The 14,777-nt window shown below is 43.9% G+C and overlaps 1 protein-coding gene across 6 annotated transcripts in view; it reads left to right on the top strand.

Annotated features, from left to right (window-relative positions):
• ARHGAP40 (Rho GTPase activating protein 40) overlaps positions 1-14,777 on the top strand; it is a 189,758-nt gene that overhangs the window by 160,293 nt on the left and 14,688 nt on the right. For 5 of the 6 annotated variants that reach the window (XM_029612411.1, XM_029612410.1, XM_029612409.1 and 2 more), the window contains exons 11-14: positions 4,974-5,180; positions 6,722-6,880; positions 7,262-7,422; positions 8,530-8,585. In XM_029612411.1, coding sequence (XP_029468271.1) covers positions 4,974-5,180; positions 6,722-6,880; positions 7,262-7,422; positions 8,530-8,585 — 583 coding nt within the window. The remainder of the gene's footprint in view (positions 1-4,973; positions 5,181-6,721; positions 6,881-7,261; positions 7,423-8,529; positions 8,586-14,777) is intronic. The other variant, XM_029612407.1, reaches the window with a different exon arrangement.

The raw sequence follows: 14,777 nt of genomic DNA, 5'->3' as shown, positions 1-14,777 counted from the left end.
GGTGGACCCTTGGGCCGGCCTAGCAGAGTGAGATGGTGCGAGAAGTACACTCCGCTGAAGAAACGCAGGCCGGGAGGTGGTGCCAAGTTGAACGTAGCGCTGAAATCTTCACCCTGGAAGTCCGAGGACCCTCCGGGAGGCACCCTTGAGGTACCAGACCGCTGGGACTTAGGCGATCAGAAAGAACTGAAGAGATGTCTTCACCCTGGAAGCCCGAGGACCATCCGGGAGGAGCCTGAGATCCCGGACCGCTGGGACTTAGGAGGTCAATGAGAGAAAGATGGATGAATATGACTAACCTTGGTCGAGACAAGCAGCAAGTGTGAAGAAACAAAAACAGGCCAGCGTCAGAACCCAAGTAAACAAGCAGAAGACTCTGAGCTGGAACTGAAGCCAAAAAATATAAACTGGAGTGGAACAAGAACAATAAAAATCTTAACTGAAGATCCTGACAAGCAGAATCAAAATGCTGCAGCTGGTACCGGCAGAAACCTTGTTGCCAAGCAACAAGACTCAGTCAGACGCCAGGTTAAAACATTACCGGCGTCTGACATCACTCTCAAAGGACGGCCCACATTCAAACAGCAAAGGCCATTCAAAACACCCCTCCCCACGCGCGCACACGTCCAAAAGGGGAGGAGCCAAGCCTCGAGACTCGGCAGCGTCTCCCTTGCAGAGACGCCGCCGCCGCGAGGCAGCCCAAGCAGGCCCGACCAGCAGCAGGTCTTGTCGCTGCAGCAGGGCAGGAGGAGCAGGTCCAAGCACCAGAGCCCGATGTCGGCGCCCCGGGGACAAAGGTAAGGTCTCGATTGCAAGTCTTGCGACCGAGACCGCAACACCTAGATCAAAGTTCAGGTGAGCTAGGTGGCGGGGATGAACAGGCCAAGTGCCTTGCTGTCTGTGAGGGTTGCCATCTTATAATTCAGTCCTCACTCTCTTTCTCAGTTTGTGTCAGCGCTGTTTAGAATCTCAAAGCAATTTAATTACTACAGCCTTTGCCCATGTTGGAACATCCCCTTGGCCTATGGTGTCTCTGGAGGGGAGTAGAGTGGAAGACGAGGCAATGGTCAGTTCTCCTCCTCCCTTGTTCCCGAGGGCAGAAGCCTCCCTGAGAGAGAGAGAGGTTGGAGAGAGCAAGTTTGGCCTATGGGTACGGTATAGATCCATCCTCCTCCTGGGTGGAATGTTTCCAGGGCCTGCAGACCTTTCTGCAGGGGCACCAGCAAAGGCGAAGCAACCTACTATGTAGGGATTGCGTGTTCGGGTCTCCCATTTGTCAATTACGGCAGGAAAATGCCACAGGGAGGCTGTCCCTGGTAATGTTCAAGGGGATGTGGATCATGAGAAATCAGAAGTTTCTAATGGGGAATTAGCTTTCTCACTTCTAGAAGACCGAGAAATTGCATATGATTAACAGCCACTACAGACTCTACTCAAATTTTTTTTCGTTTTTCAAAGAGATGTCTTGCTGAATTTTTGGCTCAGACCCTGAACATGCTTAGTGTGGCTGGAGGTGAATTTTAAGTTAAGCATCCTGTTTCTTTCCCCTCTGAATCCAATTCAAGAGAGATTGGATTTAAAGAAGCTAATTGCAGCTCTCAAGGTTCCCCATTTCCACATGGAAACTCTGAGGTCCGTCATAATGGCGGTAAGCAAGGGAGAGTTCTTGGCATCTCTTGCCTTGACAGTCGTATCTGCACATAGCCATCAGGCCAGAGCACCAGAGATTGAGGATCATGGTTATTAGGGAACATTTTTGGTTCGAGTCCTTCCCTTCAGCTGGCGATGGCTCCACATACCTTCACCAAGGTAATGGTGGTTGAGGTGGCTGCATTGCAAAAAGAGGGTGTGTTTGTGCATCCATATCTGGAAGACTGGCTCATTTGTGTGAAATCAGAGGACCTCTTTCTATAATCAGTACAAAAGGTACCAATGTGCTTGGATGGGTGGTGAAACTAGCAACGAGCCATTTAGTCCTCTTTCAAACTCTGGAGTATCTGGGAGCTCAGTTTGACAGCTGGCAGAGAGAGTGTTTCTCACAAGGAGAGATTACTAAAACTGTAGAGTCAAATTAGGCTTCTGCTAGAGCTTTTGGTGCCCAGGGTCTGGGACTATTTATAGGTCCTGGGTTCTATGGCATCGACATTGGAATTAATGCATTGGGCATTTATGCATATGTGGCCTCTGCAGGGGCCTCTTCTCTCCTGCTGGAATCAGTTACTGGAAGAGTTTCATTTTTCTCCTCCATTAGAAAGGGGAAGCCAGGGACAATCTTTTATGGTGGCTTACTCGCAACAATCTAAAGCATGGTGTGGAATTGGAAGATCCGAATTGGATAATAGTCACCACCGATGCGAGGCTTTTCAGATAGAGGGCGGTGAAGTAAGATCAGTCGTTGCAGGGCCAGTGGTCGAAACAGGAGGCCTCATGTTCTATCAATCTGTTAGAGACAAGCGGTGCATTTCGTGTTGCTTGCCTGTCTGCCAAGGTTATGCAGCCATCCAGTACGGATCCTGTCTGACAATGCGACTACAGTGGCCTACATAAACTGTCAAGGCAAAACCAAGAATCAGGCAGTGGCACAAGAGACCTGGGAATTGATTATCTGGGCAGAGCAGCACTTGGAGCGGCTGGCAGCGTCTCACATCGCTAGAGTGAACAACGCTCAGGCGGATTTTCTCAGTCAAAGAAAGCTAGATACCAGGGAATGGGAGCTGTCAGAGGCAGTGATATCTCATTCATGGAAGATGGGAATATCCCGACCAAAGAGAACACCAAGGCGTCATGATTTTACAGCAGCTGAACAGAACATGGTATAGAAGGAATCAAAGCTTTGGTGCTGCCGTGGACTTGAGGAATTCTTCTTTGTCTTCCCTCCATGGCCTCTGGTGGACAAGGGATTACGGCGGATAGAGAAACATCCAGGCAACGTAATTCTGGTAGCTCTAGAGTGGCCACATTGACCATGCTTCCCAGATTTGATCAACATGGCCATTGACTGGCCCCTGAGATTTGGACATTGGTTGACTCGTATCCAACAGGGCTGAATATTTTCAGGTTAGGCAGCTCATGTCTGTCTCATGGGTTTGCTTCTGAAAGGCGATGACTGAAATGGAGGGGATATTTTGAAGCAGTTATTTCCACCTTATTGTAGGCTAGGCGAGCTTCTACATCCTTGACGTATGTGTGAATTTGGAGGATCTTCGAATCCTGGTCTGCTGTTGATGGACTGCAGCCTCAATCTGTTCAGGCTTTGGTGTCATATATTTTGGCTTTTCTCCAGAAAGGTTCTGGTCAAGAGTCTAGCCTTTAACTCTCTGAGAGTCCAGGTAGAGACATTGGGTTGTCTCCAGAGTAAGGTGCAAGGGTATCCTTGGTCCGCACAGTTCCTTCAAGGAGCTAAGAACTTGCGTCCTCAGGAGTGGAACATGAATCTAGTCCTTAGAGGATTGTGTGAGGCTAGATTTGAACAACTAAGGAGAGCTTGGCTTGAACCACTAAAGAGAGCTATGGTTAAGGACTTGACTCTTAAAGTGGTTTTCTTGGTGGCTATTTGTTCAGCCAGGTAAATTTCGTAGCTGCAGGTGCTGTCGTGTCTAGATCCCTCCTACAGATGTTGGATTCAGGGGTATCTTTATACATAGTGCCTTCTTTTCTGCCTGAGGTACTCTGCATTCCATCTTAGACGGTGGAGCTTTCAGCTTTTCCGGATTTGGATTTCTCTTGTGGGGGAGCTTAGGCTCTTAGATGGGAAGCATTACTGAGGTATTTAAAGGTCACTTATGATTTCCATAGATTGGATCACCTCTTTGTATTGTGGAATGGTTCAAAGAAGGGAATTAAGGCGTCTAAGGCTAGAATTGTGCAGTGGCTAAAGGAAGCGATCAAGTTGACTTAACATTTCTAAAGGGCACCCACTGCCGAGAGGTTTAGAGGTGCACTTGACGCATTCTTGGGCGACTTCCTGGGCTGAGTCACAACAGGTGTTTCTGTATGAAATTTGCTGGGCAGCCACTGGGAAGTTGTTGTGTTATCGCTTGGATGTTAGGGCTCTGGCTTCCATGTGCTTTGGTGAGAGTGTTCTACGAGCAGAACTCCCCAGATCCCACCCAAGTTAAGGGGAGCTTAGGTACATACCAGGAGTCTGTACTGATTTGGGTAGGTATAGGGAAAGGAAAATTTGTTTCTTACCTGCTAATTTTTGTTCCAGTAGTACCACAGATCAGTCTAGAGACCTGCCCATTTACTTGGGGGAGGGGGGAGGGGGGAGGAGAGAGTCTGCTACTCATACTGTTGCTTTGTATATAGTGTGGAGTTGTTGGAGGTTTTCAATGCTGATCGCTTATGTTAAATTTGGGAAATGAGTTTTCTATTGTCTTGGGCAACTTCATCTTCTTCTTCACCTTCTTCCATCTTGTTGGAAGGGAGAGAGTTTGCTTAGAAGTTTGTTTAGAAATTTATGGTTGTGCTAATATTCAGCACTAGCCGGGTAAATGGAAACCATGCCCTGGTACACCCTGTCCTGCCCCTCTTTTTATCCAGCTAAGTTTTAGCCATGTAATGACCTGCATGGCTAAATCATAGCCATTCAGCCTTGAGGGAAAATTTAAAACACTGAGTTTGTCTAGCTAAATCCTGAAGTTAGCTGGATAAATCCCTGGACAGTGCCCTTTAACTGTTGACCTCAATGTAAATGAGAGCAGAAAAAGAGCAAAATGTCCCATCCAATCTCACAGCAAGTGTTTAATGGTCTAACTGCCACTCATGAAGCAAAGTGGTTCTCCTTCTCTCAAGCATTATCGCTCTTAATTTGTTTTAAGTGGGTAGTTCTATATTTGGACTTGTATCCCATATTGAACTGCTATCGCACCAAGTGCAAAATGTAGTAGATTTATTGTATTTTGTTCTACTGACTTGTTAAATAGTAAGCAAGTTAATCAAGTCTTGTTCCCTCCCCCTACCCCCTCCTGTAGGCATTGCTAGAATTTCTCCGAAAAGTGGCGGCCAGGGAAAACAACAACAAAATGAACTTATGGAATGTTTCCACGGTTATGGCCCCTAATCTCTTCATGCATAAAGGGGTCCCAACCAAGATCCCTGAAGGACAGGAAAAGCAGCTAGCAGAGGGTGCTGCCGATGTCGTGCGCATGATGATCCACTATCAGGATTTGCTTTGGACTGTACGTTGTAGAAGGTTATTTGTAACTAACCCACAGACTTGTGCATTGCTAGTAGAAGAAGGCTTGGGATGGAGGCATAGTCTAAATCAGGGGTCCTCAAACTGGGTCCTTGAGGGCTGCAACCCAGTTCGGTTCTCAGGATTTCCACAATGGATATGTGTGGGATCTATTTGCATGCACTGCCTCCATTGTATGCAAATAGATTTCCTGTATACTTGTTGTGGAAATCTTTAAAATATGCCTGGGTTGTGGCGTTTGAAAATAGAGTTTGGGGATTCTTTGGCTTAGATTATAACCTATAAGGACCTATATAGTTGTATCCTTCCCTAAATCTCTCACTAATTTAATTTTTATTTTAAAAAAAAAAATGAAGGAAACAAGAAAAATTAAGTTTTTTGATTGTACTGGAGAATTTATAGAGGATATGACAGGTTTCCATTGATCATTTTTATTGAACTAACTTAATACATTTCTTGACCAGCTCTCTGCAGTTACTCAAGGCCGTCTGTAGGGGGGGATACTGGTGCACTATACCACTGCTGTCACAACAGCAGCAGAAATAAACTCCTGCTAGGCTGCTTCTGCATGGCCATGTCATCAGGAGGGAACCCTCCCCATCCCCTGGTTGCCCAGGGTGCCAGTTAACCTGGTGACTTCCCTGATTATCTTCCTTCCCTTCAAGTCAGAACAAGACGTTTTCACCTGAGAAAGGAACATAACTCCTGAAAGCTGATCAAGAAATATATTTAGTTCAATAAAGATTTTCATTTTATATATTTTTTTAAATTTTTGTTACATATTGCAGAATAAAAGAGTTATGCCATATATACATGAGCATATATTTTTATAAATTTGGTCACAGCAAACCACATCATCCAGGACTCTTGGCTGCATACAGCAGACTAGCTTCCAAACATAGATGTGGTCTGTAGCCCCCTTCAGAAGTTGGGTTATTGTGAGAGGGGCAAAGGCTAAGCAAAGAAAATCCCTGGTGGCTTCAAATTGAAGGCACATGACTCCTGAACTCTGGATATCTGTTGTACATCATAGATGGTAATGACCAGGGTTGAAACAAGATCTGACTGGGTTGAAAGCTCAGAGGTGAAGGAATGAGAGTCATGTAAAAAAATAAATAAGCCTGGAAAACTTAATGATTAGAAACTGAGATAGACGGTAGTGTTTGTAATCAAAGTAAGCACTATAGGTACCATTGAGCATTGTCTTAAATAGGCCTAGTCAGTATAGGCCTGGGTTCTTCAAAGTTTTAAGACAAGTGCAAAAGTAATTAGAGACAGACATACACTGTTTCTCTTCAGAAAGCCAGCTAAAAAATAAGGGAATTTAAAAGATTTTTCTTATCTTCAAACAAATTAATTGGTTTACAGCTGTCATTATTCTGAGAGAAATATTTCCCATTTCAAATTCATTTTTTGGGTAACTATGGAAATGATCTCTTTTAAACTTGAACATTTTGATTAAAAAGTTGCTGCTTTATTTGTGCCCAACTCCACTTGCTACTTCTGTGTTTGGTTTCCATTCAGATTTCTTCCTTTCTGGTGGCTCAAGTGAGGAAGCTGAATGAGAATAGCAGCAGGAGATATCCTTTCTATGACAGGCGGATCAAGAACCTCCTGCGGAAGATGCACACAGACAAGGACAAGGCAGAGAAGAACCAGGCTGAGGTGTGTTTGTATAAACAGGTATCGTTGAACAATTTAACACCATTACTTCTCAGAGTAGGAGGAAACCAAATTTTGGTTCACTAAGTATCTGCACCAGCCATCGCTGCCACCTAATCTAATGTCAGGATGGAAGAATTTAAGATTTTATTGATCAACTGAAGTAACCATTGCTTTGTATAATTATCTATTACTTACCACCTGACCTGGAGCTGGTCCATTGGCTGAGATAGGATCAAGTGGGAAAGTTTTTAGTTAGATAACAGCAAATATATTCTGCAGGTTGTCCTATATCTCTCTCATTAGGTTTGTGCCTATATCTCCAGATGCTTAGATATCTTTTGTTGGTATTTTATTATTTCTGAAAAGCCTGTACCTTTTCCTTCTTTGTTTCTTTGTTAGCCTTCTAAGACAGTGAAGATCCAAGCATCCCTATTCCTTAAAGACTCGCTAGAAGTACATCTGGATAACCGGACCAAAGCTGCTGATGTACTGAAGCAGTTTCAGAGGAACCTTTACCAGAACAACTGGAGCATGGTCAGCACAGTCAGCCTTCTTAAATGGTAACTGCCCTTCCAACTTGAAACTGGTGCTGGAAAAATATAAACTTAGTCCATGGATAATTTCCAAGTGTCAATAGATAAAGAGCATCTTTAAGCAAATAGGAGTGCAAAGGGAAACTGTATCTTGGAAAGATCTTTCATGTGGGAGCCATCACTTTAATTGAGACACATAGTTTGAAGAGTAGTTTGGGCACATGCCATAGGTAGTGCTTCCAAAGAAGGCATGTGCAGACAGATGTAGTAACACACTGTGATTAAAAATTAATTGCTGCCATTTTAGAAGTTGTTTAAGCAGCTTTTGTACTATTTCTCAGAATGACTAAGAGTGACTGTATTGCCATTCTCAAATTCCATCTCAGTTGCTGAATGTGATTTGACGCATACCAGATCTCTTGCAATAAATGGGGATTCTTGGATGTATCCATGTGGGGAAGAAAGTCTCAAGGTTGTAATGCAGCAGCATCAAATACTGCATGACCTGATTGGATCACATTCCGTTTGTGGTACTTTGTGATATGGTTTCAAAAAATGGCCACTTCCAGGAATTTAAAAGGATTGTGGGAGATCTGTTTTAAAGAACTTAAAATGACTTTACAGCAAAATTGCTAAGTAGCAATATAGAAGACTGCAGACCAATTGGCCAATCCAATCTGCCTGGTTATTCCATTCCACCCTGCTGAAGAGAGATCCCAGCTATAGAAGCTTGCTTATAAAATATTTTTCCTTGTAGTGTGCATTTTTTGGCATTCTTGCACAGTTCGCAGAAGATTTAGATACAGCTTTGCTCTAATGTTAAATTAGTAACTGTGTGTCAGTGTAAATGGGACTGATATTGCTAGTGAGGGCAGGCACATACACTGTAATCTTAGAGTATTTTACTTTTCCCTTTAACTTTTCAGCCATGGCAAATATTTGTAAGCAGGATCACTTTCGCTGTTGCATTTGTACTGACTGTACAGAATTATTGAATGACAAAACATAGTTGTAAATGTCAACCTGTATTCTGACTTTAGTTCCCATATGTGCCTACTTCCAAAAGAGAAAAATAAGAATGACTGTGTTCTGGCAACCTGTAGTGAACAATAACATTCTTATTTTGCTTTGTAGTAATGGATCCATTGAATCTTCTGATCTGGTGTTGTGCGAAGTAGGTGGGAACATAAGTAAGTTAACTCTGAATTGATGCTACATAACTTATAACTATCTGGAATTTATTTTTTATATTATCCCTATGGTTTTACAAATTGTCTTGTATGCAATCTGTGTGTAATCTCTGTGAAAAAAAGACCCCCAAGTGACATTTTATAAAAAAAAAAAAAAAAGAAGAAAAAAAAAAAGGCTGCCAATTTAAGGTTCCTGTTCATAGCCCAGATCAGTCCAGACTCTTGGGTTTTGCTTCCCTGCCAGCGGATGGAGACAGAGAAGAAAAGCTTTACTGACACGGCCAATAACCCAACGTGCCACCTGCAGTCCCTTAGTATTTCTTTCTCTAGCAGATAATGGAGGGGTAAAACCTGCAGTCTGGATTGAAAACCAAAAAAGAAAACAAAAGAAAAGGAATGTCTTAGCATTTGGATTAGTGGATCCAGAACCAGTGGGTTATGCACCTCTACCAGCAGATGGAGATGGAGCAAAGCTGATGTCACGGTATATATACCCCTGCACAGACATCAGCCCACCAGTATTCTCCATCTCCAGCAGATAGTGGACGTGCATCTCCGTACTGGGGGTTGCCTTTAAAGCTTTTTATAAAAGGAAAAAAAGATGGTTTTTGCCTCGCTCTCCTGTGATGAAAACTTATGGGCCCTCCCTCAGTTGTGTTGCCTGAGGTGATTTCTTCAAATTCTTTCCTCAGATGGGTGCCTTGGTCTGGTAGCTGGATTTTGCTGGTGTGGACTTAGCTGTGTGTAAAAAAAAAAAAAAAAAAAAAGCTGAAAGGCAAGTGGGTGAGGGTATGTACCATCTCCCTATGCAGCCGGAGACCAACTGTACTCAGCCGGGACAGGCTGAGCTCAGGGAAAGAGTAGTTTAAAAAAAAAAAAGAAGGGGAGCTGATTTTAGGGATTCCTCTCTCCTCTGGTCTCCATGCTCGGTGTGCTGATCAGACGTCTGTTCCCGCCTCCGGAGAAGCTTGGACACTGGCAGCTTGGTGAGTTGAGCACTGGGCTAGGCCCTGCTCTTAGGCTTAGATTTTTTGGTGTGTGGTAGGCTGCGGTGACATTCGTGTGCCTTTTCTCTGCATGTAAGGCTGCCCTCTTCAGGTATGTCTGTTCGCTGTGCACGCCCGGCTATGCATATAGTTGTGTGCCTAGCTGGGCACATAAGGACGCCTAGTAGAGGTGCATAACATACCTGAAGGGGGAAGGGGGAATGAAGAAAAGTGGATCTATATACAGACAACAACCAACAAGGACAGAATTTCATAGTCTGGGTAAACAAATAAGCATGGGTGTAGCTTGCTTATTGTGGCGGTTACTACCCCTAACTAATTAAGCTAGATATTTCACTTAGATGCAGTTCCAACACTGCTCTCTACATTAATGGTGGGGGTGAAAGGGAAATAGAACCAAAAGGTTACAAAGAGCCAAGAGTAACAGATAAGTAAGTGAGAAAAAAAAAAGAGCAAAACTTGCTGGGCAGACTGGATGGGCCGTTTGGTCTTCTTCTGCCGTCGTTTCTATGTTAGTTGAATACACAGTGGTGCGCTTCAGGGCACCTAAACAGGCACTCAATTTGGGTGTCTATCGGTATACTATATTAGGCGCCTAATTTTTGGGCAACTAAGCCTGATTTTTACAAGCGCCTATTTCAAGCATAGCCAAGCGCACACTTCTCAGACGCTTGTTTAGAGCGGGCTGTTAAATCACTATGCCGCCAATAGCAAAGAAGCCTAAGTGCCTTACCCTTTGTGCTGCTTGCCATATTTGCTATATTTCTAAATACCATCATATTAAGCCGAAGATATTTGCCATAGCCTGTGCATTTGTAAACAGTGAGACCTCATATATTGTGGCGGGCTTGTAATGCAATTGCCCCCGGACGCCACTATCAGAGTTATGCGGTGATAAATTCACAGATACACCGTCTGAAAATTCTAATCATTGGTCTCTCTGTCAAATTGGCAAGTTTTAGTAATGACAACTTATGTCAGTTTACTCAATATTAAAGGCAGTGAAAAAACACTTATCGTAGCGAAGTATGCGGTAGGGATATAACACTGGCGTTGGCCCGACACGGCTCGTGTTTCTGTGAACCTTCTTCAGGGGCTGCGCTATGCCAATACTGAAATGGAATAAGAAAAGGTTAAAGAAATCCTTGAGGGAAAACATTCTGGATACAGACCGTATACTGCTTGATACCTACGATTCCCAAACACTGCCTACTGGTTCTGCTACTTGGCTGCAGCTATACTCGGGCAGCAGGATCCGCCATTTTAGCAAGCTAGTTATGTACCTACCGCTGTAGGCGGAAACAATTGATTCTGACGTCAGAATGATTAGCTTGAAACGGATACAATTACTAAATGAGCGATGTCCATTCAACAGAGTCATTGAGACCGAGGGGGGATGCAGATGCTAACGTGAAAATCCACCACTGCTCACGTATATTCAAGGTTTGATTAGTGTCTCCTCCGCGCATATTGGGTGCAATTTGTTCAAGGATAGTCCATCGGAGTTGGTCGAAAGTGTGTCCAAATGCAGTGCAATGAGTCACCATGGGCGCCTCCATGTTTACAGTGTTCAAGTGAACACTGTAAACATGGACACACTTTCGACCAACTCCGATGGACTATCCTTGAACAAATTGCACCCAATATGCGCGGAGGAGACACTAATCAAACCTTGAATATACGTGAGCAGTGGTGGATTTTCACGTTAGCATCTGCATCCCCCCTCGGTCTCAATGACTCTGTTGAATGGACATCGCTCATTTAGTAATTGTATCCGTTTCAAGCTAATCATTCTGACGTCAGAATCAATTGTTTCCGCCTACAGCGGTAGGTACATAACTAGCTTGCTAAAATGGTGGATCCTGCTGCCCGAGTATAGCTGCAGCCAAGTAGCAGAACCAGTAGGCAGTATTTGGGAATCGTAGGTATCAAGCAGTATACGGTCTGTATCCAGAATATTTTCCCTCAAGGATTTCTTTAACCTTTTCTTATTCCATTTCAGTATTGGCATAGCGCGGCCCCTGAAGAAGGTTCACAGAAACACGAGCCGTGTCGGGCCAACGCCAGTGTTATATCCCTACCGCATACTTCGCTACGATAAGTGTTTTTTCACTGCCTTTAATATTGAGTAAACTGACATAAGTTGTCATTACTAAAACTTGCCAATTTGACAGAGACCAATGATTAGAATTTTCAGACGGTGTATCTGTGAATTTATCACCGCATAACTCTGATAGTGGCGTCCGGGGGCAATTGCATTACAAGCCCGCCACAATATATGAGGTCTCACTGTTTACAAATGCACAGGCTATAGCAAATATCTTCGGCTTAATATGATGGTATTTAGAAATATAGCATTATAAGATTACATCACAATTTGTTCAGTTTCGATTGAAAAGTGTAAAGTATTGCTTGCCATATTTGGGCATCTCAGCCTGGTGTTCCCTCTCATTTGTGTCAGCACTGTTTTAGATGCTCAGGGAGACTTGTCTCAGTCTGATTTTCTAAGCCAGTCCTTCCTAGCATGATTTGGGAATGAAATAATTTGCCAGATGTGTTGCCTGGAATTGGAGCTCCCCTAACTGATTCTTCAGCGGGGAAAGGTAGTTCAGTGGGCGGAGGCTCGGCACCCCTTGGTTTGGGCATGGACATCTCTGCCTTTTCTTGGGTTGAATTTTTTCAAGGGCTGCAGTCCTTTGTTCAGGTGCAGTCGTTGGCCCCTGTCAATCTTAACAATTCAGGATCACAGGCTGCAGATTCCTGCCCACCTGCAGCTGCGGGCAAGCTTTGGAGCAAGGCTAGACCTGAGTGGGTCATGCCGATAGGGTCCTGGATGGCCCAGATGATGAAGCCGATCCTTACTCCCTGGAGGATGGGGACATTCCTCTGGGGCTGGAGCCTAGAACTATGTTGCAGTTTTTTTCATAGAGATGAATTACCGGCTCTGATTTCCTAGACATTGAAGATGCTGAGAGTACCGGGGACTGATTCAATGTCTGAGCCAAAGAAGGATCCCATTTTGATTTCTTTGGTAAAGCATCATGTTTCTTCCATTTTATGGAAGCTATTCAAGAATTGATTGATCTTGAATGGAGCATCCCGGAAGCTAATTTTAAAGGGGGACTAACCTTGGTAGGGCTGTACCCCCTGGATCCGGCTGCAAGAGAGCAATTGCGATTTCTGAAAGCAGGCTGCGACTTGGTCCGCGCTTTGGCCAGAGGGTGGCTTTGATAATAGTGGCTGGGCGTCAGCTATGGCTCAGGAATTGCTTGGCTGTTACAATTTCAAATTCTAATCTTACAAAATTGCCCTTTAAGGAATCAATTTTGTTTGGGAGTGAGCTGGAAAAAATGGCCAATTTGTGGGATGAGGCTCGTGTTCCTCTGTTACCAGAGGATAAGAAGCAGATGCCACGCTCTTTTGGTATGAGAGGTTGTGCCAGGGATTTCAGACTGTTCGATCCTAGAGAGGAGCAGCTTCCCAGAAAATTCTGCCTTTGGGTATGTCTCAATCCTTTCATTCCAGGCAGCCCAGAAAGGGGGCTGCTGGCAATTCGGCAAGTCCTTTCTCAGTTATTTGAACTAAAATGCTGGATCGCCATCTTTCAGTATGAACTGAATATTACCCTTGAGAAAGGACTTGCCGAATTGCCAGCAGTCCGAAACACAGAACCATGTCGGGTTACTTGTCCTAAGCTGAGACCACAAGATCCGTCATTAATTTGCTTAAATATTAAGTTAAATACTTTATAATTTTAATAGCATATAAAAACTGTATGGGATTTTCCAATTAAATGACCTATGATTAAATATAAGGCAGAGTATTAAGTGATAGCTTAAAACAATGATGCCTAGTATGATGGTCATAAGATAATGTGCAGTACGCGTCTTAACTTCTTTCAATGATAGATGTCTGTTGGTATAGCCATTAGTGGATCATCATCCTTCACCAACAAATCTGACTGTGCAACGTTTTACCTCATTTACTAGTTACATTGCTTTACATCTTAGCCAGACGGTGGAACTACCCGCTTTTCAGGATTTGGATGAGTTGATACTACATTCAAGGGAGCTTCGCCTGCTGGATGTTCAGCGGGCATTGCGAGGTATCTCAAGGTGACTAATAGTTTCCGGAGATTGGATCACCTCTTTGTGCTGTGTAATGGGCACAAGAAGGGGTGTAAAGCATCCAAAGCTATGGTTGAAGGAGATGATTGCATCTGCGTATGTTTGCAAGGGTTGTCCCATGCCAGAAGGGCTAAATGCTCATTCAACTCTGATGCAGATGACCTCGTGGGCTGAATATCAGCTGGTGTCACTGCAAGAAATCTATTGAGTGTCTGCTTGGAAGTCATTGAACACTTTCACCAAACATTACTGCTTGGATGTTTGGGCGCCAGACTCCATGGGGTTTGGGGAAAGTTTACTGCGACCAGGACTATCTCTGTTCCACCCAGTTGAGGGAAGTTTGGGTATATCCCAGGAGTGTGGATTGATCTGGGGTATGAACAGGAAAGGAAAATTTGGTTCTTAACTGCTAATTTTCATTCCTGGAATACCACAGATGAGTCCAGTGCCCCACCTGTTTTGGAAAGTTCGCTTGTTAAAATATCATGGTGCAGAGTTGTTTGGGTTCAGTGGGGGTCTGTTTCATGTTCCTGGAGGTTCTGGGCACAGAGTTATGTGTTGGGCTCCACCTACCTCCAGCTCATTGAGGGGGTTTGGGGGTCTCCGGTGTAGTTATAGTTATTTTTATCTTGGCTTGGGACTGAGGGGCTGCAGATGGCACACTAGGTTGCATGGCATGTCAGTGTCAGTAAAGCTCTTCTCTGTTGCCATCTGTTGGCAGGGAGTCTGGACTGATCTGTGGTATTCCAGGAGCGAAAATTAGCAGGTTAAAACCAATTTTCCTATTATCTTTCAATGAGTCTTGTCCAGTGATTCCAGATCAAATGCACTTATAGGTACCACAAGACTGGCAATTGGGTTGCACATATGTATTTATTTATTTAATTTTATATACAGGGGCACGTTTGGAACATCACCTCGGTTTACATATAACATAATGCAGCTACATAATGGAAAGATGGGATTGATTAATTAATGGGTATTCTAGAATTGAAAGTTGGGGGATGGATGGGTCCTAAAAAAAAAAAAAAATCATATAATCTGTCCCCCCTGCCTCC

The sequence above is a fragment of the Rhinatrema bivittatum genome, chromosome 8 (assembly GCF_901001135.1).
Source record: "Rhinatrema bivittatum chromosome 8, aRhiBiv1.1, whole genome shotgun sequence".
NCBI classification, from domain to species: Eukaryota; Metazoa; Chordata; class Amphibia; order Gymnophiona; family Rhinatrematidae; genus Rhinatrema; species Rhinatrema bivittatum.
The sequence above is the reverse complement of the archived record's forward strand: the minus strand, read 5'-3'. Positions and strand labels throughout refer to the sequence as shown.